The sequence below is a fragment of the Trachurus trachurus genome (genome assembly GCF_905171665.1).
Source record: "Trachurus trachurus genome assembly, chromosome: 24".
Classification (NCBI taxonomy): Eukaryota; Metazoa; Chordata; class Actinopteri; order Carangiformes; family Carangidae; genus Trachurus; species Trachurus trachurus.
In genome coordinates, this window is record NC_139910.1 from 24,623,574 (window position 1) to 24,647,138 (window position 23,565).

At 42.6% G+C, this 23,565-nt stretch overlaps 1 protein-coding gene across 4 annotated transcripts in view; it reads right to left on the bottom strand.

Annotated features, from left to right (window-relative positions):
• ccdc85cb (coiled-coil domain containing 85C, b) overlaps positions 1-23,565 on the bottom strand; it is a 49,172-nt gene that overhangs the window by 14,144 nt on the left and 11,463 nt on the right. The window contains exons 2-4 of one of the 4 annotated variants that reach the window (XM_084000770.1): positions 13,758-13,784; positions 1,411-1,490; positions 244-285 (exon numbers count right to left, since the gene is read on the bottom strand). In XM_084000770.1, the coding sequence (XP_083856896.1) occupies positions 244-285; positions 1,411-1,490; positions 13,758-13,784 (149 nt within the window). The remainder of the gene's footprint in view (positions 1-243; positions 286-1,410; positions 1,491-13,757; positions 13,785-23,565) is intronic. The other 3 variants (XM_084000771.1, XM_084000772.1, XM_084000773.1) reach the window with 3 other exon arrangements.

A 23,565-nucleotide genomic window follows, 5' to 3' on the forward strand; every position in this document is an offset into this window, starting at 1 on the left:
TTTTGTAAAGTGTCAGCGTAAGTTGAACATTTCATTATGCAACTGAGTTCACTCGGCTGTTACGCTGTTACAGGTGGTCCTTTTTAGTGTGTCCACCCTCTGTGTGAAGGGAAAGCAACAAGTTCAAAGCTGAGAAAAGTCCCACCACCAAACGGATAAAAAAAAGGGGAGGAAAAAGCGAGAAGAGGCTCGACTGGTTGACAAGCAGAGAAGCCAACGAACAGTGGCATTTCAGACAGTTACCTTTTTCGTCTGTATCTGTGATAAGCTATAGCGGCTATAAGCCTGGAGAGAGAAGAACATAATGGTGGATTGGTTTAATATTTCATTAATTTTATTACGTTGTGAATATTTTCCTCCTGTGCTCCACAAAACATATAGACACAGTAAAAAAAAAACATAAAAGAAGATGTAAAGGTTTTCATCTCAGAGAAAGAACACACACATTATCACTTCAATAGTGAACAAGGGCCATTAACTCATTTTTAGAAGCAGGTTCATATTATTTGCCTTGACAATGTGTAACATCTAATTGTAGCACTTAAAGGTTATGAGGATCATTTAGGGTTGGTATTCCAGCCTACAATCCCTAGTTGCCTATATATAAATCTGATGTGAGATAATTGGGGGAAGAAAAATCACAAAAAAAAAAAATAAAAGCTTAAAATCAAAAAGTCTTTTTAAGTGTGAAATTCCAGCTCAGCTGTCTGCAGCCTGACATTCAATTAAACTGAGTCACATCAGAAAACCTCATGATAAAAAAAGACAACAAATGATATATGAAAGACAATGCTGTAGATATTTTATGCTATTTCTATACATTTTGATTTTGAAATGACTTACACGCTTCAGTTACATTTCACCAGGAGTCTGTGGTGTGCGTGTAACACACACCTCTGCAGACTGACATGCGACCTCCTGGTGAACCAGACCAGAAATCCACCCACCCTCTTTCTCACACTCCCAACTGCACTCACTCAGGCCTCCATCCTCCAAATTTGAGAGAAGTCAGAGCAAGGTCAACTTTGGGAGAAATGCTTTACTCTGTCACTGTCACTTAATGCCTCTCTCCCCTCCTTTTACCTCCTCTCCTCTCCTCTCTCCTCCGCTCCCACAGTTCCCCTCGGGGGCTAACATCACGGCTCGCTACTGGAGCTTACTGACTCCCCATGAATTAAACATGGATAAACATATTCTCCAACTAACAGGCAGGCTGTTGTGAGGGGGTGGCTACAGAGAGGCATCAGGCTACCACTTTATCTCGCACAGCTGCCGATCACATGTCTCCGGGTGAGTTGCGAAGTTGCACAAGAGGAGTGTAGCGAGGGTATGAGTTCAAACAGCACCGGAGTGGGCAAACAGATGTCTGTGACTGAGAGGCTGACAGTGACGCAGACGCATGTGCCTCACCTGCGTGAGGAGCTTGTTGTTGTCGTCCTCCAGGATCCGTACTTTCGTCTCCAGCTGCCTGATGTAGTTGGAGGAGGAATCTGAAGAGAGAGAGAGAGAGGAAGCAGAAAAGAGAGAAGTGATTAGCATTTAAAAGACCTCAAGCGGAAAACAGGCAGGCAGGGCCACTGGAGTACACTGACCACATAGAGCTCCAAAAGGTTGCCCAGCACTTTGAGAGACCCAAACCCTCGTGGTGAAAGAGCATTCTCCAGATGAGCAGCTTCACGAGGGTTAAAGTTGAAAGTTGAAATATGTGCAGTTTTTTTTTTTGACACTCAGTTGACTTAAAAATAGTTCTAGCAGCTCAAAAAACAACAGCGTGCACAGGTCAGATGTTGTATGAATAATACTCAACCACATATTTCTACACATGGGAAATTAAAAATGTTTGACTGTCATTATTAGTGAGTCAGCGGCTTAATCCTATGAGAAAACAGTGAACAGGACGGGACTTACAATGCTAACATGCTAACGTTTAGGAGGTGGCTATAATGTTCAGTTCCTTGGTTTAACGTGTTAGCATGTGTTTAACTTTTGCAATTTAGCATGTTAGCATGTGTGTAACTTTTGCAATTAGCACAAACCACAGCTGAGGTTGAAGGAACATTAGTTTTGTAGTTGAAAATCAATTTTTTGGACTTTGGCCAAAGGGAACAAGTACCAGAAAAATGACTGGCAACAGCTGACTGATCAAAATATTGACTTAAAAAAAAAAAAAAAAACGGATTATTTTGGTCCATAGATGTTTTAAAAACCTGCCAGAGTATAGTTCAACATCATGACACAGCATTTTGTGACCAATCAATAGTGAAAAGCATGGATATCACACAAATTAACACAAAACAAAAAAAGCTACAGTACAGCTAACCGTTGAGGAAATCTTAACTGTTACTTTGTAAATCTCTCTACCATCTGCGGTGCCTGGTGAAAAGTCCCCATGTGTTAAAAAAACTAGTTGTAGCTGAGTGTCAAGGGTCAAGCGCTGAGCGTTCCCACCCAGATTAGTAGTGCTTGACCTAACTTCTGACCTCAGACTTGACTGGGGCCATTTCCCCATTTGGTCCACATTTTCCCTGCACCTCTCTCATTCACCGTGAAACAGGCATCACCGTCTTTTTTTGACATTCGTCACAGAACTATTCCTCCATCGTACACACCTGACAAACTGTGCAATTGTGGCCTAAGTGCTCCACAGAGAGGCACCATCACTGCCGATCCTGATAAAGCAGCATTCTGCGTTAACATCAATCAACCCCAGCGGGTTCAAACCAGGGACAGCAGCTGTGTGAAGAGTGGAGGTACAGTTTGACTCAGTAGGTGGCACACAGCCTGTTATCTAAAAAGGCATGTTTAATTTACAGTGAGATCAAAGCCGAGCTGCGCACAGGAACTGAACTCCAGCAGCTAAGTGAGGCGCGCACCACTGTGCACACAGCTTTATTTTATTTTGTTTTCTAAGTGGAAGCACAGAGAGGCTGAGCGCGGAAGAAAAGCCGGTGGGGAGGTTGCTGATGAAAATGATGGGTTGAGTAAGATGCAGATGAGAAGTCACTGCTGTAGGGTACCACACACACACACACACACACACACACATGAAATCACAACTTGTTGCACAACTTTAGGTGAGTTGGTGACCTTGGATTTACCCAAACAATTTCTATAACCTTGTTGATAATCACTATGCAACCAGGCTGGCACTATTCTGCAGAATCAACAATCAAGATACACACACTCAGTATACACACACTTAACTTTTTTCCGCATTTTGCACTGTAAAGGACACAGTCAGAAACAATAGCTGGAGTTTGTTATAATCAGCTTTCTGCTGTAATCTGAATTCTTAAACAATGCAAATACAAATCATATTAAAACAGTTTTCATAGACGGTAACATATTAGCAAAACCAGTTTAGTGCATATATATGTTTCTAATGCCTTTCTCGTGAGATTCAAACATTTACAATTAGCATTTACTACTGAGACTATGTTGTAGTATGACGTTTTGCATTCAAAATACTGGAGCCAAAGTTTGATTTACACTCAAAATGATGCTTAGTGCTAAATAAATCAGTAGGTTTTCCATAGCTAAACAGCTGATTACTTGTGAAAGTCAGACAGTGTTCTCTCAGTCAGTACACAGCCAGTCTTCTCTCTTCAGCGCCAGTCCAAATGCTCTGTATGTCACTGAGACACTTGAAATATGCCAGCCAAAATTAAACAATACAGTTGCAGATGAGGAGATGTATGGTGCTTGCTTCTATGGTGCATAAACGGTACATAAATACATAAACTGCATGTATTTTCCAAGAGCTGAGAGTAGACACCGAGACTGACAGTTGCCCCTTCTGGGCCTGAAGGCCTGTTCATGTCCAGCCCTTCGACTTTTAAGGCCAGCCAGTACAGACAGTGCTGTCAGCTGGCTGGTTAGCCTGTGGTTGGGTAGCTACAAGAGGAGACTGTAGTGACCAGAGCTGGTAATCCTCCCTTCCTGCCCTTTGACCCTCTAATCTGGATTCATCTGCTGGCCTAACCTGCAGCCAGATCTCAAGCCGATTAGGATGAAGGTTCCTCAGCCTTCAGTCATCAGCGGCACACTCAAACAACAAAGGAAGCAGCCTCAGAAAGACAGGAGGGACAGAAAACCAATGTTGATTGCTTATGATTTTTTTTATTTTTTTTTTATCGTGTGTGGTATGGTTTAAGTGGTCTGTACTTTACTCAGTGATGGAGAGCTCTCAGTCTATAATCCAATAAACTCAAAAGTCATCCAAGTCTGTCAGGGCTTATTTTTTTAATCTCCTTATATCTAATTAAATAAAATTTAAGATAAGCAATCTAAGATAAATAGCTCAGACGTACCCTATTTGATGGGAGAATCCCAGAATTGGCCTAAAGTGAGGAATCCCACTGCCATGAGCTCTGTGTCTCCATGAACACAGCGCCATCTCTCTTTCCCCTCTGCCTATCTATAAGCCTTTGATGTGTTGTAAGGGGTTACGTTAAATCTCAGAGCGCATCACACATGACATGATTAAGTGGTCCTGCTTAAATATGTGCAGATCTGCCGTGGGAACATTCACAGGAACACCAAACATGCACAACCACCTCCCACACACACACACATACACACACACACACACACTGAGCCGCAAGGATCTGCAGGGAGAAGCCCGTCACCCTCTCTTTAACACCCGGCTCCGGCTCTGTCATCATCCTGGTGGGAGAGAGGTCAGGCAATAGAACTGTTCCTTGGCTCCCCTGCCACTCCTGCATCCTTTTATCTCCTCCAACCCCTCCGGCTTCACAATCCTCTCTCTCGCTGCTCCACCATGAAGCTGGAGGAAAAAGCTACAGATCACACAGAGATGGCAGAACCGAGCCAAAATAATTACCCTGCAAAACACAGCCCAGTATCTTCTCCTTTATACACAACAAGCACAGAGGGGAGAGGCTGCCATTACTTATGCATAACCTGAGCATGATCTTAAGGGCTGATAAAGTAAAAGGCCCAGTGAAGAAGCAGAGAAGTATAAAATGTCCAGCTAAGCAGTGCACAACAGAGAGATAGAGAGATAAAGAGAGAAGAGAAAACCTTGCCCTTATAACACCTATGTAAGCTATTTTAAAATCTTAACAAGTGTTGTTTACCCAGTGAATTGAGCTGATGCATGTTTAAGTGTGAGAATGTGTGTATTTGTGTGTGCACCGGACAAAAGGTGACGCAGACAGTGGTGTGAGTCCACCCCCCCACACACACGTCACTTTTCATCACGTCAGTGCCACTGTGACCCACTTCCAGCAGCCACTCCCTCCTTAACTCTGCCCCACTCCCTGCTTCCCTCTCTTTCTGTTTTATTGCATCCCTCCTACTTTAACTGCTCTGCCCATTGTCTTTCTATTCTGCTTTAAAAAACAATGAAGACATTTGAGAGACTGACCCACCGGTCAACTTTGTAGGTTGGTGATGAGGAAAAGGAAATATGTTTGTGTCTTATGTTCTTGTCACTGTTAATCGATATATAAGTTCAGCAGCTTCCAAAAAAACTTGTGTGTTAGTGACCTCTTTTTTTGTTTAGTTTTTTTTGCTGGGCTTCAATTATCCTAAATCCATCTGTCCATCACAGCTTAACATCACGGCCTCTTCTGCACAATGTCAGTCACTCAACACAACATTCCCTTTGGCTGCAAGTTTTGTTTTTTTTCCTGCAGACAGTTTTATAGCTTTTTGGATTGAGGCACGTTTCCCTATCCAAACTGAATGCCAATGAAAACAACTGCAGTGTTAAAACTGAGTGAAAGGGTTGATGTGGTGATGTGTGTGGGGAAAAAGTGACCGCAGTATGTTTAAAGACTTGTTTCATGAGCAGGTAAAAAACATTTTTTATTTCAAAATCCATCCTAAATCAAGGCGCACTTACTGTAATACCACACTGTTACATGGTCTTCACCAGTAGGTGGAGTTTGTAATAAGCAGGATAAAGTTGATATTCTTTGCTTTTAGTAATGTCAATAAATCCCACAAAAACTGATTCTACCAACACAAACCAAGTGTTGCCTGATAAAACACATTCCTAACATGCATTAAAGGTTTCAAAATCCATATAAATAAAATATATAATATAGTATAATTGAGTGGGAATCAATGGCTTAACAGATCAACGCTGGGGAGGTTTTGGTTTTTCTTCTTGGCGGGGGTGGGGGGGGGTTTGGTCTTTTTATTGGACAAAAATCATATCTTACAGCATATGGCAGCATTATATTGTGCTCACTGTTTTAAAGGACATAATGATTTGTGATCATACAATGGCAATGGTGTAGTCTTTCTGTTAATATACAATACCATTCCCTTCTTTACATTTCTACTGCTTTTCCATCTCCACATGTGTTCCTTTCGTCACGCCCTTCCTTTATATGTTTCAACCCCGAGTGTAAGGCAGTAGGTGGGACTGAGTTTATTGGAGGTCAAAGCAGGTCGCTCTTTAAGGAGGCAAAGTACAGGCAGACAGCACAGAGTAAGACATGCTGGTGATTAGGGCGGTGTGTGATAAAATTAGACCATGTGTGCACACATTTACACTGGGCACTGAGCTGATATTGCCAGGAATCTACAGTAATGGCAAAAAAAACTACCTGCACACTGTGGATTCCATTTCCCTGATACATCAAAATAAGATAATAAGAAGTTAAGAAGGACTGGGTTTTGGAAGGACTGGGTTTTGGAATCCCCTCATGTTTTGAAGTCAGATCCTTTGGCTGTTTAGGAGCCTGCAGTGCATTGAAATCACTCTGTTTTTATTATTCCTGGCTCGGCTCTAGCTTTCATCTCCTATTCACAGCTGTGGCACTGTGTTTTAGCACAGAGACATGGATATTCTCTCAGCTCTGTGTGTAAGTGTGTGCTGAGTATGAATGAGTGCAGCATTTGTACGATAGGGAGTGAGCGTGGGTTGCATGGGCGTCTAAGCTGACTGTGTGTGTGTGTGTGTGTGTGTGTGTGTGTGTGTGTGTGTGTGTGTGTGTGTGTGTGTGTGTGTGTGTGTGTGTGCGTGGGAGGGAGGGGGTACGAGCAAGCGTTTGTGCGAAAGAGGGGATTTTTTCAACCCATCTGTTTATATATGTGTGTGTGTGAGTGGATATGTGTGTTCAAGGCAGGAGGTTGGGTCAATTACCTCAAGATGTTGAAGAAAGAGCAGAAACAGTCTAAACAGTCTCTCCCTCTCCTTCCCCTGCACCAACACTAAGTAAAAGTACAGTGAATTCCATGAAATCTGACCTCACTGTCTACACAAAGTCCAATTTATCATACAATAACATCTCCATTAACCAGCAACTTTCAGAAAGTCTGGAGAGAACATACTGAGTCATTGCTGGGAAGAGGGATCTGAATGAGGCCCACCTAAGAAACTGGAAAAAATTAGGGAAAAAGAGGGGAAACGAAACCTCATCAAGAAGAGGCACCACTGCTTCTAGTCAGAACTTCTAGCCCGAACCAGTCGGGTGATCAACTTTTAAAATAAAAAAATAAAAAAGTGTGTTCATTGTTAGGACTTCCACTTCATTCAATCTTTCAATAATTGATGAGGAGAAGGAAAGGCAGTTGTCTTTTATCAATTATTTTTCATCGATAAATGACTTAGACAATAAAGTGATAATGATTTATTGCTGCTGATCCAATTTGTGTCCACAGATCTTTTGCTATAAGATAAGCCCCGCTACCGTTTGTTACTGTTGCAACTGTCAATATACTGTCAGTTCTTGCACCACATACTGTGACAGATTCAAAATTCATTGTCATTTCTGAAACATGTCTTTGTTGATATGTAAACTTAAATAAAAGGAAAGGCAAGTCATTCCAAACCAAAGAGAGTCATCTTGTCCACTAAAATGACAGCCATTGTCTAGTTGACTTTGTAAGATTGTTGGAAATACTGACTACAGCTGACTTGTGTGTTGCCAGCTGATTTATTTAAAGGGGAACTATGCACATTCGGTCACTTTTTCGCTGTTTTGCTACAGTAACCCTCCTCCCGGCCATGTGCATTTATTTTCAACAAAGCTGAGGAGAAAGCAATCCATGGAGCGGTGGATAATGTTGAATATCATATGTCACGATGTGTATATTTGTGTAGTCTAATCAGTCATAAACCAAGAGATTACAGGTTATGTGTCATGGTGCCGCCGAGACAAGAGCTGGGACACCAGGGCGGAGGCGTGGATTGGTTGGTTTTCGGCCAAGAGATGCTAGGTGGAAGGCAGAGAGCCTCCATTCTCCCTGTAACAAGTCATTTAACCATTACAATTACTCTGAAGCTGTTTAATAAATTAATAATTTCAATGTTGCTGTAAAGAACTTGCATAGTTATTCTTTAACATGAGACGTGTAAAAGTGTCTTCAACATGCACATGGCTACATTAGCCTACATAATATTGTGCCAAAGGGCAAAGTCTTCTGTCACAGGCTATACAAATTTCTAAACAGGTCTCTAACCTGTTTAGCTACATGTCCTACGGTAAAACATTCTATAGCAGTGTCCTGCATGGGCACACGCCCTTTAAGTTATGTCTGAAATGAACATGTTCTGTATTTTTCTTAAGTAGGCTGGCTATCCCTACTTCACAACAGAGCACACAAAAAGAATCTAATTATATGCCCCTTAGATTTAAGTTTACTGTAGCTAGTAAGATGGTTAGCTGGACATGCTAATGTTCACAGCGTCCAGGCAAGCAAAGAGGCTGATTTTTTTTTTAGTTTTGCTCTTATTTGGGGGGTTTGTGAGGGCAATAATAAAGAGCCCCCATTCTCCAAACTTTATATAACAGATATTACTCGTATTACAGCCCAGTTATGTTGTTTTTGGCATGCGTAATTTAACAGGCCCCCCTGTGCCAAGTTAGACTTGCTACATGCTAACTGGCCAGATGCTTTTGGGGGGAGGCACAGAGTTCAGTTAGCAGACTGATGATAAGTAATTGCATCATCTCCATAATTTCTTCTTCCTGGGTAGGCAACACATACACAGCAGAGAAATAATGTATGCATACAAAAATATGAACATACACTTTACTCTGTATGCGTATGTGTATGCATGTAGTGCGTGCTTCCTCTGCTCACTCGGTCATAGCCAGGGCAAGCTGACCAAAGGAACAGAGAGGAACAAGTTAAGTGGGCACCCATGCTGCATTAATGAGGGGGATGGCAGAACCTGGCAACCCAAGCACGTAAACCACGGGGCCCTGGAAGGGCTTCAAAGGCTCGACTGTGCTCATCAGCTGGCGGGGAGCTAACCCCATCTGACAAGACATGGCACTCACTCTGAAGGAGAGAGAGTGCCTCACCTCCCCACACACTCTCTGGTATGTGTGCAGATTTACATGGGTGAGAGTGTAGTATGTTCTAGAGACATGTTTTTTCATAAGTGTGTGCGCATATCTGTGTGGAAGACGAGAGAAACCCCATACTAAGTGACTGGTGTGAAAGTTAAAGTGCCAAATGGATTACACCTAAAAAAGGGCAGGCTGTGTATATCAGCAACTCTGACAGGTCGACTAGGTGGAATCAGCTTTTTAATCATTTGCTGCTGCTGTTCACAGGAACGCCAGGCAGGACTCACTTATAACCAGATACACCTCAGTGTGCTTTTCCATGTGAATTACCACACTGCATGAGAAATCATCTGTGTCAAATACAAAACTACTACAAGTGATTTTACCTTGGCATAAATATTTAGCACACTTCGGTTTGAATATTATATGAATATATAGCCCTGTGAAGCCATGTTTGGTCTTCCTGTGGAAACACCACTGCTGATAAGCTGTGATGGGACCTTGGACCTTGACCACACAAAGATGACTAAATAAGCTGTGTGTTAACTGTTGAAAACACTACTGCTTGAGTTGTGACCAGGGTTTTACTACCTCTTTGTGAATAATATCACAATATCAAATTAATCAATAATGAAATGGAAAACTTCTTAAGACTACTTGAAGAGATTTTTTACTAGTACTACCCTCGGACCAGAGCCCTAATTACTATACAGGAATTCACTTTTGTGTTTTCCTCTGATTAAATGGTACATAAAATTCCTGAGCTCCTTAGTCCAATCGAAGAGTTTCTGCGGTGGAAAGGCCCTTTAAGTGCTTTGTTTTGGATTTACCCCTGAAAACTCACTCCCTTACAGGCAACACCCATGTAAGAGAAGCATTTACCTCCTTGACTCCCGAGTCCCGACTGACGTCTCCTGAAAGGACCAAGCACTTCTAAACTTCATGAGATAGAATAGAGAGACTATGCATTCCTTGAAACTCAAGACAATGAAACAGAAAGTCTCCTGGAACATTTGGACCCTCCTTTTAGAGAACTACGAGAGCTAACAAGTGCCATTGCGTAAGGGGTCCTAAAATAACCGTGTTACGATGAGGCTGTAACTGAAATCACCCTGTTACATTCCTTTCCAATATATGCTGCTAGTGAGCATGGTGGCTTTAATGAAAAAATCATTAAGCTTCACCAAAGGACAAAAAGAGAGCTTAGGTCAAACAGTATAGATCTAATAATGTTCAGTGTCAACATACTGCGGGTCCTCGCTTGTTTCCCACCCCACGCATCCAGGCTGAACCTCATTTCCTCTCAACATAAATCAATCAGGCAATCTGGATAAAACAAGAGTTGACAGGGAATCATTATTGACTTCATCTAATGAGCCACAACATGCTATGTGTGTAATTATACTGGCAGTCATTTGAAACTATGCGGAGGTCAGTTGGGACTCTTTAATGTAACAAAGGCGGTTAATGTCTATCGAGTGGAAATTGAAGACCTGTTTAAATCTCTCATGTCTTGATATTGATCGTTGTGTCAACATCCTCAGTGGGCGAGAGAAAAGAAAGAGGAAGAAGGGCAGAAAGAGAGAGAGAGATAGTTTATTTATAGGTATTTCCAGCAGACAGTAACACAGACGTGTCTTGTTGCTATCACACATCCTGTCCGGCAAAGTGATGCGGCCCTCCCCTGTCTCCTCCGCTCGCCGTCACCACCCTTGCAGGGTCAGCGGACGCCTTCGCGCGCCTGAAGCTGTGCACAGCTGGCTGGAAATGTGTCTACGTGTGAGGAGACGTGTTAATGTGTGGATTTATAAATAACGAGTCCTTATATGTGATCGGGATGTGTATTGGTGTCACTGAAAAATCCGACAACGGTACAGTACGCTCCACTGCAGCCTAACAATCAAACGGCAACAAGGCCCAGATGATCAGGCCACTTGCAGGGACGGTGCCCTATGACCTTAATCTTTTGATTAGGTTAGAAGAATGGCAATCTGGCAGCCAGTTGGATTTAATCCCATGAAATCAAAGCTGTGGCCTTATAGTTGGTCCACACCCTTAATTACTGTCCATGTGTGCATGTGTTGGCCATTCAGTGAGATACAACAGAAAAGATTATTTTTAGATGGATTGGCAAATGGATATTGTTTGTCCACAGAACACTACACTGCAACTCATATATCTATCCTTGCGTGTTCTGTTTATTCATTATCCACATTGATTTTCCTTATAGGGGTCATGGGGGGGGGGGGGCTGGAGCCCATCCCAGCAGACACTGGGTGAGGGTGGGGTACACCCTGGACAGGCTGCCAGTCACTCAGAGAGCTGACATAAACAGACAAACAACCATTCACCCTAGTTTAACAATTAGCCTATAAGCCTGTAGCTATTTGGACTTGGGGGGGAGGGATCCAAAGAGGCCAGAACTTTCTTGCCGTTAAATGACAGTACTAACCACCACCACCACCATGTTCACTGTAGTGTTTTCCAATTCCAAGAATACAAGCTTACAAGCTTCTCGCTATGTCACACCCGGTGACACCTCTGGCCCCTTGACACCGAAGGTCAAGGGGCGTAAATCTTGATCCAGGGATGGGACGGCGCATTCCTCTGGATCAGTCAACCAGTAAATAGTGGTGTTCAAAAACCCACACAATCCCATTTGTTAAAAACACATTTCAGTATCATACAGATAGTTAGACGTGTTGTGGAGATTACCTAGATTTTGCAAGCAGGAGTTATGAATATTTACTTGTCGGTTAAACTGACGTCAATCAAGGCGCTTTTTTCCAACAGAAACATTTAGAAAACGAATGTGAAACCAGCAATTTGACTCCCAGCGTGTGACAGCAGACGCTGATATGTTGACTGTGAACGTCTGCATGTCATCAACATGATGCCCCACAGTGCCCATGGAAGGCTTTGCAGAAGAGGCTTAAGAGACGGCTGGCTTTTACCTCGCGCAACCCACAACCCACTGCAGTGTGTAAACAAACACCAGAGGGCATTGTGGGTAGAGAGTGTCCTCCCAGAGCCCATGGCCCTCTTTAACCTCATTCCTCTCCCCGTTACCACGGTTTCGCCACCACAAACCCCATGGCAACCCAATTTGCATAAATCTGCATACCTCCCCGTTCCTTTAAAAGCCTGTCTGGCTGACTGCTGAGCTGGCAAAGGCTGTGCTTATGTAAGCAGAGTACAACAGCTAGCAGTTAGATGGTAAATACAGAGGACATTCCTTCAATAAGTATAACCCTGAAACCCCTCTATTATCGGCCTCTGAAAATCCCATCGGCCGTGCGGGTTCTGATGCAATCTGAAAACGGGGGCTTCGCTCAATAATGTGGAAATAAGCCTTTTCTTTCCAGTGACATCACCCAGTGGTTTCATTAATGTTTGTATGAATAATAACCACATCGGATTTCATTCAAATGCAAATCAGAGGGGAAAGGCAGAGTAGGCAAGATTCAACCTGTGGCTCATATAATCCAAATGTTGACAGAGTCAGTATCGCTTCGGTGCTTTATCTGTGATTGACTAGACCTCAAAACAAAGCATTACCTGCGACAACATGTAGGAAATCCTAAAAACTAGTCTGGCAAAAGTCGACTTGCGAGAACGGCCCCGTTAACGCCCCGTGGCCCTGTGGAAAACGCCGGGAGAGATTTACAACAGCACGAGGCCAAAGCTCTCACGAAACAAATCATTCACTGCTCATTCTGAAGCTTTACCAACTATTAACGGAGCACTGACAGATAAAAGGAATCTCTGAGGGGCTATTAGCACGGTAATTGCCACAAAGAGAAAGATATCTTACGTAAGAGCTGCCCAGATAGACAGTTATCTCATCCTAACCACGGCTGAAATTGAATTGATGTTGGACCGGAGTTCCATAGCCTCTGACTCGACCTGACAGCAGCATTTTGAGATGTGGTGAGACTAAGCGAAGGCGACAGCACTTATACTCTGCAGTTGTCAGGAAAAGAGGCCATTAGAAAGGAAACAGGAGAGTTGAGAGGGAGCTGTACAGTAGGGAGACAAGAGATACTGTGCAGACAGGACAGAAACAGCCATAATAACCAAGGGAATTCTATTTCATCCCATTATGAATGGTTTGCGTCGGCTCCATCCAGGTCTCCACTACAGAAGACAGCAAGGCTCGGACTCATTATCCACTTGATCCGTGGATGTTTCCCCTCTGACTTATTTCTCAACTCACTTCAACGTACTGGAGAGAAGTGACCAATGTTCCTGACTCTGAGACATCCTCATCCTCTTCTACAAGACAGAACTCTCTGAAACGCATCCAAACAGGAACATGGTGCTGACAAACACACATGCACAGAAACAGGCTATTTTTAACCCCACCAACATAAAATCTCCTTGTAAGAAGCAGCGGCAGCAGCAAAATAACATTTTAATCTACCAAGTGTCTGCACACACAGATACACACATACACACACACACACAGATACACAAGCTTACCCCTGCCGATGGCAAGACACCTAGCAGCTGTAGACACAGGAAGAGAAAAAAGCACATGTGCATCAATGTATGTTTATGTGTGTGTGTACGATCGAGAAAGAAAGAAAGATGGAGTCAGGGTGTGAAACATCACAGAGAGAAAGAGTCAAGTGAGCATAAATGCCAGCAACCTTTTTTTGGGGAGGAAAACCTTACAAGCCCTGACAAGCAAACATTAGGCTTCGCTTGTGTTTATTTTTGTCGCCGTTATGCCTGCTGGGCTGTGAGACGGGGCCGCCAACACAACATGTTTTCTTCGCATGTCTTCTGTTTGATCACAGCTGCCAAGCATTCCCAAGGTGTCTGATCTTGTCTAATGACTTCCAGTTTAAATGGACTGGCCTGATCATCTCCTCAGCTCTGGATCTGTACCACCTTCAGTCTAATGCTTGTTGACAATATAATGATTTTCATGTTTTACTAATTATCAGTCATTATAAATTACCTTTTTTTTTCAGGAAATCATATGCCGCCATAAAACTCTTCAATGTGCAATAGCTCAGTTTAATGTGCAATACTCCAGCACTTTACTTTCCTTTTAAAATAGAACTTCTTGTTTTAAATAATAATTAACTACTTTTAGTCTTTTACCTCTGATGTATTTATTTATATGTATTGCATTTGAATTTCTACTTGTAGGTTTATTAGTTTATTGGGAATTAGATTAATTTTCTATTCAGGTCTGCAATTCTCTAGATAGTGCTGTATATTTATCTTTTTTTATTGAATGACATGTGAATGCTGCTGCTGTAACTACCATAATTTCCTGTGAAGGATTTTTAAACTATCTATCTATCTATCTATCTATCTATCTATCTATCTATCTATCTATCTATCTATCTAAAGTAATTTAGAAAAGTGAAAAAAAAATGACATAGTTGACTATATCATGATGGATTTAGAATTGAGTTTGCATACTTCTATGAAGGGACCCCCTCAGACTGGGTCTGGATGACCTGGGGGTTAACTTGGGAGACAGGACAGCTTGGAGTCAGACAACTTGATCCCCTTTCCAAATAAAAAGTTCCTCAGACCCAGTTGGTCCCAGGCCCCCTGCTGTGGGGGTGGGGGGCTGTTCTAAAGGAGGTCTCATATGCAACAGGTCAGTCAACTCTTACTGGCCTGGTGGAGACATAAAGCAAGCAATAACTGGGAGGAGAGTGGGGGATGAGAAGGGAAATTAAATAAAAATAAAGGCATTAAAATGATTTAGGTGGATTGTTGTCTTTTTTTAATTATTTGCTCTTTTGCATCTTTTTCTTGTCTCTATTGGTTTGAGTCGAGTTTTCCCTCTTGTCTGCTGAAAAGAAAGTAGAGTGAATGGGATTTTTTTTTTTAAACATTCTCTTGCAGTTATTCTGTTACTCTTATTTCATATTAACAGTCAATAAACTGAAAAATACAGCTTAGTTGTTAAGTGTTCTCTTGACAAATGCTGTCCCAGAATGCAATGCTGGCAAGCCAAAAATAAAAGTAAAATTGGCACAGGATATCAAGACAGCTCTAGACAGATATGAGAACAGAAAAAGGAAATGTTCAGTCTTTAGGGAGGCCTTTCAGGTTATTTTGTGACTTTTATTTGGCAGTGGAATTAGTCACTGTTTGATTGATGTCCGACATGTATCGTATTCATTTGCATAAAACAGTACAGTACAGAGTGTTGTACAGTCTACACCAACTCCAAGAATAGTCTGATGTGATGTGAGTATGTAGAGCAGATGATATCCAGTGTGCATGTAGCATGGAAGTGGGGCAAAGAGTCTGGATGTGGGGAGTACTACAAGGTGAAGAAACATGGACCTACACTGCTGACCTACACACTCTATGGCACTGTGTGTGTATGTGGACACTGTGCAGTGTGTGTGTGAGTATACAAATCAATAAAACAAGCAGCGGCTCAACCAAACGCATCTCCAATCACAACTACAGTGATTTATCACACCAGTTAACATGTAATTGCAGCTAATGAGTGGCTTCATCAAACAGCGCTGCTACCAGCACCAGCCCCATCCCCACCCTTAAGGCAGTAATGACATTTACAACTGCTGCAGCTGCCTATGTTAAATACATTTACAATTTAGGGCAGTGCATCTGATTGGATGATGTAGTGGATTAGGGCTATGGCTATATATAAATATATATATACAGTATATCCCTATGTACTGTAGTCGAGTACATAGGGAGGGCTTTAAATGTCATTATACACTGTGCTGTGGTATATCATAACTGTCCCAATGCCATAACTGCCACTGCAGCATTGAAGTGCTCCTTCCTTTTAAGAGGCCCAAACCACCTCTGACTCTGTAGCCATTAGGTTTATTAGTGTAGCCTGTACAGGGGGCACACACACACACTAACACAGACACACACTCACATAAACAAACACACACACACACACACACACACACACACACACACACACACACACACACACACACACAGGGGAGAATCACAGGAACAAATTCCATTAGTGAGTGAGACTAGAGGTTTATAGCCAGATGGTTAACCTGACCTGAATCAATCTGATGAAGACTTCATCTTACACACATACACATACACATACACATGAATATAAATACCTCATAAAGCCTAATGGAAACTCATCAACTGGTAATTTTATTATATCAGACCTCCCTGACACCCCATCGTTTGGTCGTCAAGTCACACGTTCTCACTTTATGATGCATGGCTATCATTTACACAGCAGGGTGGCCACAGAGGCAGTCGGTCTGATACAGCCTCTGACGGGGCAGAATCACGTCAGCCTCATCAATCTAACAGTCACAGGCTTTGAAGATCTTTTTGGGAGGGGGAGTCTGGGTCCAATAAGTGAACAAACAGCAAAATTTGTTCCCCAACTATAAAATTAAACTGTTTTTGACTGGAAAATTATAAGTGTGGCTGAGGCTGATGTGCTGCCACTGGATTCCAAAGCCACTGAGCTGTAGGAGGTGGTTGAATAAAATCCTGGGGCTACTGGGCGCATTTTATGTGATGAATCTCTCAGTCTTCTTTTAAAATAAACACGATGTAATGCTCGTCAGCTTAGCTGTATCAGTCCTCTTGCCTAAGTTTCCACGGGAAGGAAAAGACGCACATTTCCCAAAATGTCAAACTATGTCATCTTTCAATATCCTAAAAAAAAAAAAAGGATATTAACTCCTAAATTCAAAACATAGCACCAACATTCAGAAGCAAAAAATCATCTGAAAGTATTTCCATTTCATTTTTATGACATTTTTATTGTAAAGTGTGAACTGTGACCAGCTGCACCAACATAGAGTATATAATGCAATACAGCAGGTCCTAACAGGTCCTAACAGGGCCGTAGACCTTTAATGATGTGTGATATTACAGTTTAAATGTGTCAACATTATACGTGACTAATGCTCAACATCAGACCATTTATAACTGCCAAAAAAAACGATGAACACCCAATTATTTGCTGTCAGATTGAGCTGTGTTCGACTGTCTGACTCCCCTTAGCTTCAGAATAAAGACACCAGGGATGAGACAACAGCAAGACTAACTTTATCTTGGACAGCACAGTTGGGTCAGACACACTGTGTGCGACCAGCTGGTCCCTCTGACTCAGTGGATCTTACCGACAGAGGGAGGTCAGCAGGAAATCACGAGCAGAAACCGGTAGAGGAAACAGTTGTTGGCGGACGGGACAACACAGCGAGGATGAGGCCGTCAATATCCGATCGCTGCAGATTCCAATATAGCTTACTAAATCAGAGGGTTAGAGGTTTAAGAGAGGCAGACTGATAATAAAAATAAATGCTAACTTGCTCCAAATGAGCCTTCAGCTGTTTTATGCCTTTTTTATATAGGGAGGGGTTATCAGACCTTTAATCATCTTACTGTAAAAGCTCCAGATTAGCAAACAGGAACATATGCTGGCTCTTTGTCCTCGACAACATTCTCTTGCCTCTCTGTCTCGTTTTAAAGAACGCAATGAGTTCAGTGTTTTCAGCTGGTGGGAAATTTTAAAAACTGCTTAGTGTTTTCCTGTTCCCCCTCCGTGTCTGTGGATTTCCTGCACTTGTTCTATTTTTTTCCTTCCACTTTCCAAAGAAACGCGGGTCGGGCAGGCTGGTGACTGGAAATTGCCTGAAGGTGTGAATGTATGTGTGTGAATTAGTCTGCCAGGCCGTCCACCCTGCAGACAGAGCGCTGGCCGGGTCAGGGTGGACAGCCTGTCCAAGTGTTTGGGTACCTTCCAGTTTCCCACAACCCTGCACAGCACTGAATCGGAACAAGGGATGTATTATTGATTTTGTTGCATCTGTGTGGCGTCAGCACAATGTCCACATACAAAGATGTACGCCCGACTTTTTAATTGCACAGCCCTGATTTATTAAAACTTAAAAGGCCGCAGGCTGAAAACCAGTGTCAGCATATTTATCTGCATCACAAGCTAAATTATTAGCTTTAACATACAGTGTATTCTTCGGGACTGCTACACAGCAGCAAACTATGTACCGTAAATAATTGAAAAACAACAATGTCCCACTTCTCTCTCTCTTCAAACTTGTGAAATTTGAACTTTAATTCGACCCTTCTCTCGCATTTCTCTTTCCGCATGTGAAATCCCATGAGGCAGTTCAGCAACAGGGCATGTTCACAGACTCCGACGCCTGACTTACGTAACCAATTCTCTGTTTTTATTATGACATAATGACAATGTGCTGTGCTCTCTCTTTACCTTAGATCCAAGTTCCTGTCAGCAGGCTCCCCTTATTGACATTTCTCTGGAATTTGAAGTCAGGGTAGGGCCCCACCCAAGAGCTATTAACATCTGCAGCTATGCAATAAATTTTACAGTTGATATCTCAGACTGAAAACCATTACTCATCGCAAAACTGTGAGTAAGTCAACTTCAGACCACCGACGAGATGTTTGGTGGTTGTAAAACATTTTAGCAGATGGAAATAATCCAAGTTAAATCAGTTATGAAACACACTGGAGGTTATGTGTAAGTCTATAAAAGCAAAGTCATAATTGAGATTTGTACGGTGTTGCATTTGTTGGATTATAGTGTCGCATTTGTTGGCTTAAGCGACCGACTGTAATGTGGAATAGAAGTGTACAATACGTGTGCCTATGTGCATCTGCACTCATTATTCCTTGAATGCTTTGAACTTTAACTTTTTTTACTTTCAGAATTTGCTGAATGAAAAGAATTACGAATAAATTATTCAACTTTCCTGCATATATTATAATTGTAGGTTTGGAGGCCAAAAAACACACTTTGCACTCCCAGTTAAAAAGACATAGAGATGCATAGAGTGACAGCAGCTGTGTAGATGGAGATGAAATGGATTCCTCTGCTGAAATATTTACTTCTCTGAAAATAAAAGTATAGGAGGTCGACAGGAAGCTCTTCAGTGCTGCTGCAGTGATATTTCAAGCCTTTTTCTGTGTTTTTAAGGCCCCCCACCCCCCCCAAACCCAAACCCTCTCAGCGGCAGCAGCTGAGGTTTCAGGCCATTTCCCAGCTGCGCCTCCTAGCAGTGCCATCTTCCTCTCTTTCATCCTCTTGTTTTGTTATGTCCTCCGTTTGCCTCTTTTTTCCCCTCTCCCCTCTCACCTGATCCTCCTCTACCTTATCCGTCGCTCTTTGCCCCATCTGTGCTCATTTCACCTCCATTTCTACTTCTTGTTTCTCTCCTTTTCCCTCCTCATGTCCCCTTCCCTCACTCTCCACAACCCCCCCCCCCCCCCCCCCCCCCCCCCCCCGTCCACTTTTCCTAATCCTACTTCTTGCCTCTTCCATATTTTTCTCAATTTCCCTCAATTCTGAGATTCCCCTTCTCCTCAGCCACTGATGTGGGCTCCCCCGCCAAAAAAACCTCCTCCGTCAGCCTTTCCACCCATTGGGTGAACCGCACCGCCATGACTGTGGTAAATACAGCATTAACACAATGGGAATCAATTGTATCCCTCTGCTTTCATTTGACTTGGCAAGCTTTTGTGATGCCATTATCTCATCCAGCATTTTCCAAACGGCCAGTTATTAACTTCTGCATGGAAACGGCTCATGTTGTACCTTTCATCTTGTGCCACGCTGTATAAATACTGCACCATATGCAGCCTGGGTCTGGAGAATTACTAACTGGTAGCACATGACACGGCCTTCCTCTTCATCCTTTTCCATTTCATGCCTACCGCTTTTGTTTGTTGTACATGCGCCGGCTACAAGGAGGCCCTCGAGGTATACACTGGTACACATTCCTTCTTGATGGAGCAGATTTAAAGTCACTGGTTGGACATGGCATTCCTCCGCAACAAGAGTCAACTTGTTTAAAAGTTTCCCAATCAAAAAGGAAAAGTCCGACAGCAGTAATTTGTCAAGCATGGGGAGAGAGATGTACAGTTGAAAGGCACAGAGCTAAAGGAGGTGCCACTCTATAGAGAAAGCACAGTTAAGCACACCCCATAATACTGAATAAGAGGGCATGGTATCCTAGCAACAGGCATAGAGGAGAAGCTGCTTGCTCTGCAGTGTCCTCTGTTGCTCCTGGATCTTCAACCTTGCATCTCTCTTTCAGAGGTTTCTCCACAACAGCCCTCTAGGAGACACTTTGATCCTTCCCCCCATCCTTTCTCCCTCTACTTCCTGTTACGACACCCTGTTGCACCCTAACAAGGGCACTTTCATCAAGTGTGCATGCCGTTTAACAATGCTACGTCTCCTGAAGGGTTGAAGAGAGAGTGCCTCGGTTCATACAGTGCATATCATATGCAGGGCTACGTGCCATGTATTTAAAAGAGTGGTGGGCAGAGAGATATAGCGCTGGATCCCGCTCTTCAAATCCTTTTAACGGAGAAGCCCTCCCCTCCAAACCCTCTGCCATGTTTCAGAGAGCCTCGGCACAGCTCAAACATCAATGGTTTAATCCCCTTCCATCTTTTGTTGACTGAGAGGAGAGCGAGCAAGGCACAGAGGATGTATAGGAGATAACACACTGTAATACATCTCCAGAAATCCCTCTTGGCGCGGTTTGTTACTCAATTAATCTAATTCAGATTGAGATCACATAAAATGGGTAACTAGACTATACTTCATCTGAATTCTTAACCTGTACTGAAAATTTCTGTTGACGTCCGTAACTCGATGTGGGAGCGGTTTGTAGCAGGACTTTGACAGTAACGTCAGTCAAGCGTTTGATAAACACCACAGACATCAGGGAAGACATCCAATCAGCTGATTTGAATCAGCTGTTTGCCCGCACCCGCACTCAGAGGTTGCCACGGTGATTTTAATTGTTTAGCTTCACCGAGTGGGACATTGAGAGACACCTGTCAAATTCACATCATAACTGCTTTCACATAGATTTATATTTTCAGAGAGAGGAGACTCTGCTAAACGCCGTGATACACAATTTTTATAGAGTGAAAAATGAAGCACATTTTAAAAAATGTCCCAGCTTCCTGTTGTCTGCTCTCAGTTTACATTTGACTGCCTGGGACAACTGGATGGTATTCCTGCCACTTTGAGGCACATAGTCCATGTTCTGTACATCTTTGTGTTTTAATGGACATGAAAGAAAAGAGGACAGAGGACAAATTATCCTATGTTCTGCAAAAAGGATGGAGGAAATTCATGCCCATGAGAACGAGCCATACATAATTCTTCAGACCAGTTAAAGAGCTTTTCCCCATTTGGTGTGATATAACATCTGCACCAACATCAGTCCACTCAACAAAAATGCAGACAAAATTAGTAATATTTTGGAAAATATGAGATATTTGGCTGTAGAATTTCACAAAAGTCTTTTTAAAAACATAAAGATAGGGATAAGGATAAGATGCAACAAAATCAATAATCCTACTAGTTATGGAGACAGTCACACACTGATGCCCTCCAAGCCTTCAAAAAAAGTATGAGTTTCATCACTTTTATATTAAAGCAGTCAAATTTTCAAATCACAAAGTAATTAAATAGCATTTTAACATGCTGTAGCAAACTTTTTAGTTCACTGAACATAATAAAACCTGTCATATTTACTCTGCCACAGCGAGTCAACTTGTTGATGAAAGCAAAAAACTAATTTAGAGCTGGTAGCTTGGTAGACGTTGAACACAAATGAGACACAGCAGGCGAATCAAGTTGTCGCAATTAAAGTTTAAAGTACAGCATTAAACTGTTTTAAGCTCAAAAGCTCTAGTTTGAGACCTCCAGGATTCGGGGGGGTTATGAGGCAGCTTGGTGCTGGTAAAGTATTAACCAAGCTTTGTTTCATTGCAAGCTGACGACGCCCGATTCCAAATGTGCTGATGCCGAACTCTTCCAAAAAACAGCAGCAGCAGAGGAGTGAAGCAGTGTGAGATCAGAACTAAAAGAGGCCACAGCGCTGAGAGAAAGAGAGGAGAAACAGGCTGGCTATAATTGGCTGTCAGAAGTGTCATCTCCTCTCAGTGTGTGAGTGAGCCGAGTTTGAAATATGCTGCGTGATGCCCCACTGAAGATGAATTACTGGCTGCAATTGGCTCATCGGACACCGAACCAACTCTATATAAGAAGCCATAATGGCCATCCCGACAGAAACAGGAGAGGGTATACCATCTCTTCCTCTAACCTCCGTCAAAACACGAAAAACCAAACTCTCTCCATCCCTACTTTCAATCCACTTTCCATCTACCAACCTCGGCTACATCCTCTTTTAAAGATCCGGCGCTGCGGCCAACCAGAGCCGAGCGGCCCGTGTGTAATCTGACATTATCTGCACATCTGCTGAACCCAGAGCTAACGCTGATGGAGTTAAAGAGGATCGGAGGGGAGACCCAGGAACATCTCCAGAGTTTTAGATAATCATGTGGACATCCCTGATGGTTGTTCCACGAACATTAATACCGGGCACAAATATCCTCCAATACCATGAATATCAAATACATGCAAAACAGATGAAGAGATAAAATGCTTTCGTACGTGCACCCCTCTCCCTCTGGTCTGCCGAGGCTGCCAGTCGTTGATTTAGTCCGACAAACTGCGTTCTCATATGATTATCAGCCTCCACCTAAGCGCTTTATGATTGTCACAGCCGCATCGCCCCGACCGAACACACTTGCACTCGGCAGAGTTCAATAAATAATGACTTTGATCGGCCTTTATAATCTGAGATCAGGTCTAGTTAAGTGGGGCGGTCTTAATAGATTTGTGATGGCATTTTATCATTGCTGGGCATTTGTCATGAGCAGCACAACTGGGGCACAGGGAGAGAGATAGATGAATCATTTTTTAAATAAATATTTAATGTTGAGGGAACATTGATGATGTATTCATAGCATTCAGAGTTCAAAACTGGCCCCTGACCTTCCCCATGTGACTCACCTGCTTTTTATTCTTTATGTTTTATTGAAGAAAGCACAAGGCGGAAAGCTTTTTGGACCCGATGGGAAACATCAGACGAAGGTTTTAACATGTCTAACTATGTTCAGAATTATTCATGTGACTGTTCTTGGCCGCTCTTGGTGTTTCGCTTCATTATCTCTCTTTTTTTGGATCACCTTCACAGCTCTGATAAAAGCATTATCAGCCATCAAGAATATTAAAACACATTTTTGAAGTTTTTCCATTTACCGCTTAAGGCCATTAATTCAGTGTGGTTCAGTTTTGCTCATTTCTGATTTCAGAACAGTGGGAGAAATCCAAGTATGAGAAAACAAAGAGGTTAAAGAGTCTACAACTATGCTGCAGTGTGAGTCTGTACATAGGGGAAGCGGTGCTTTAAAGGAGTCCCTTTATTTGTTAGCCCCCCCA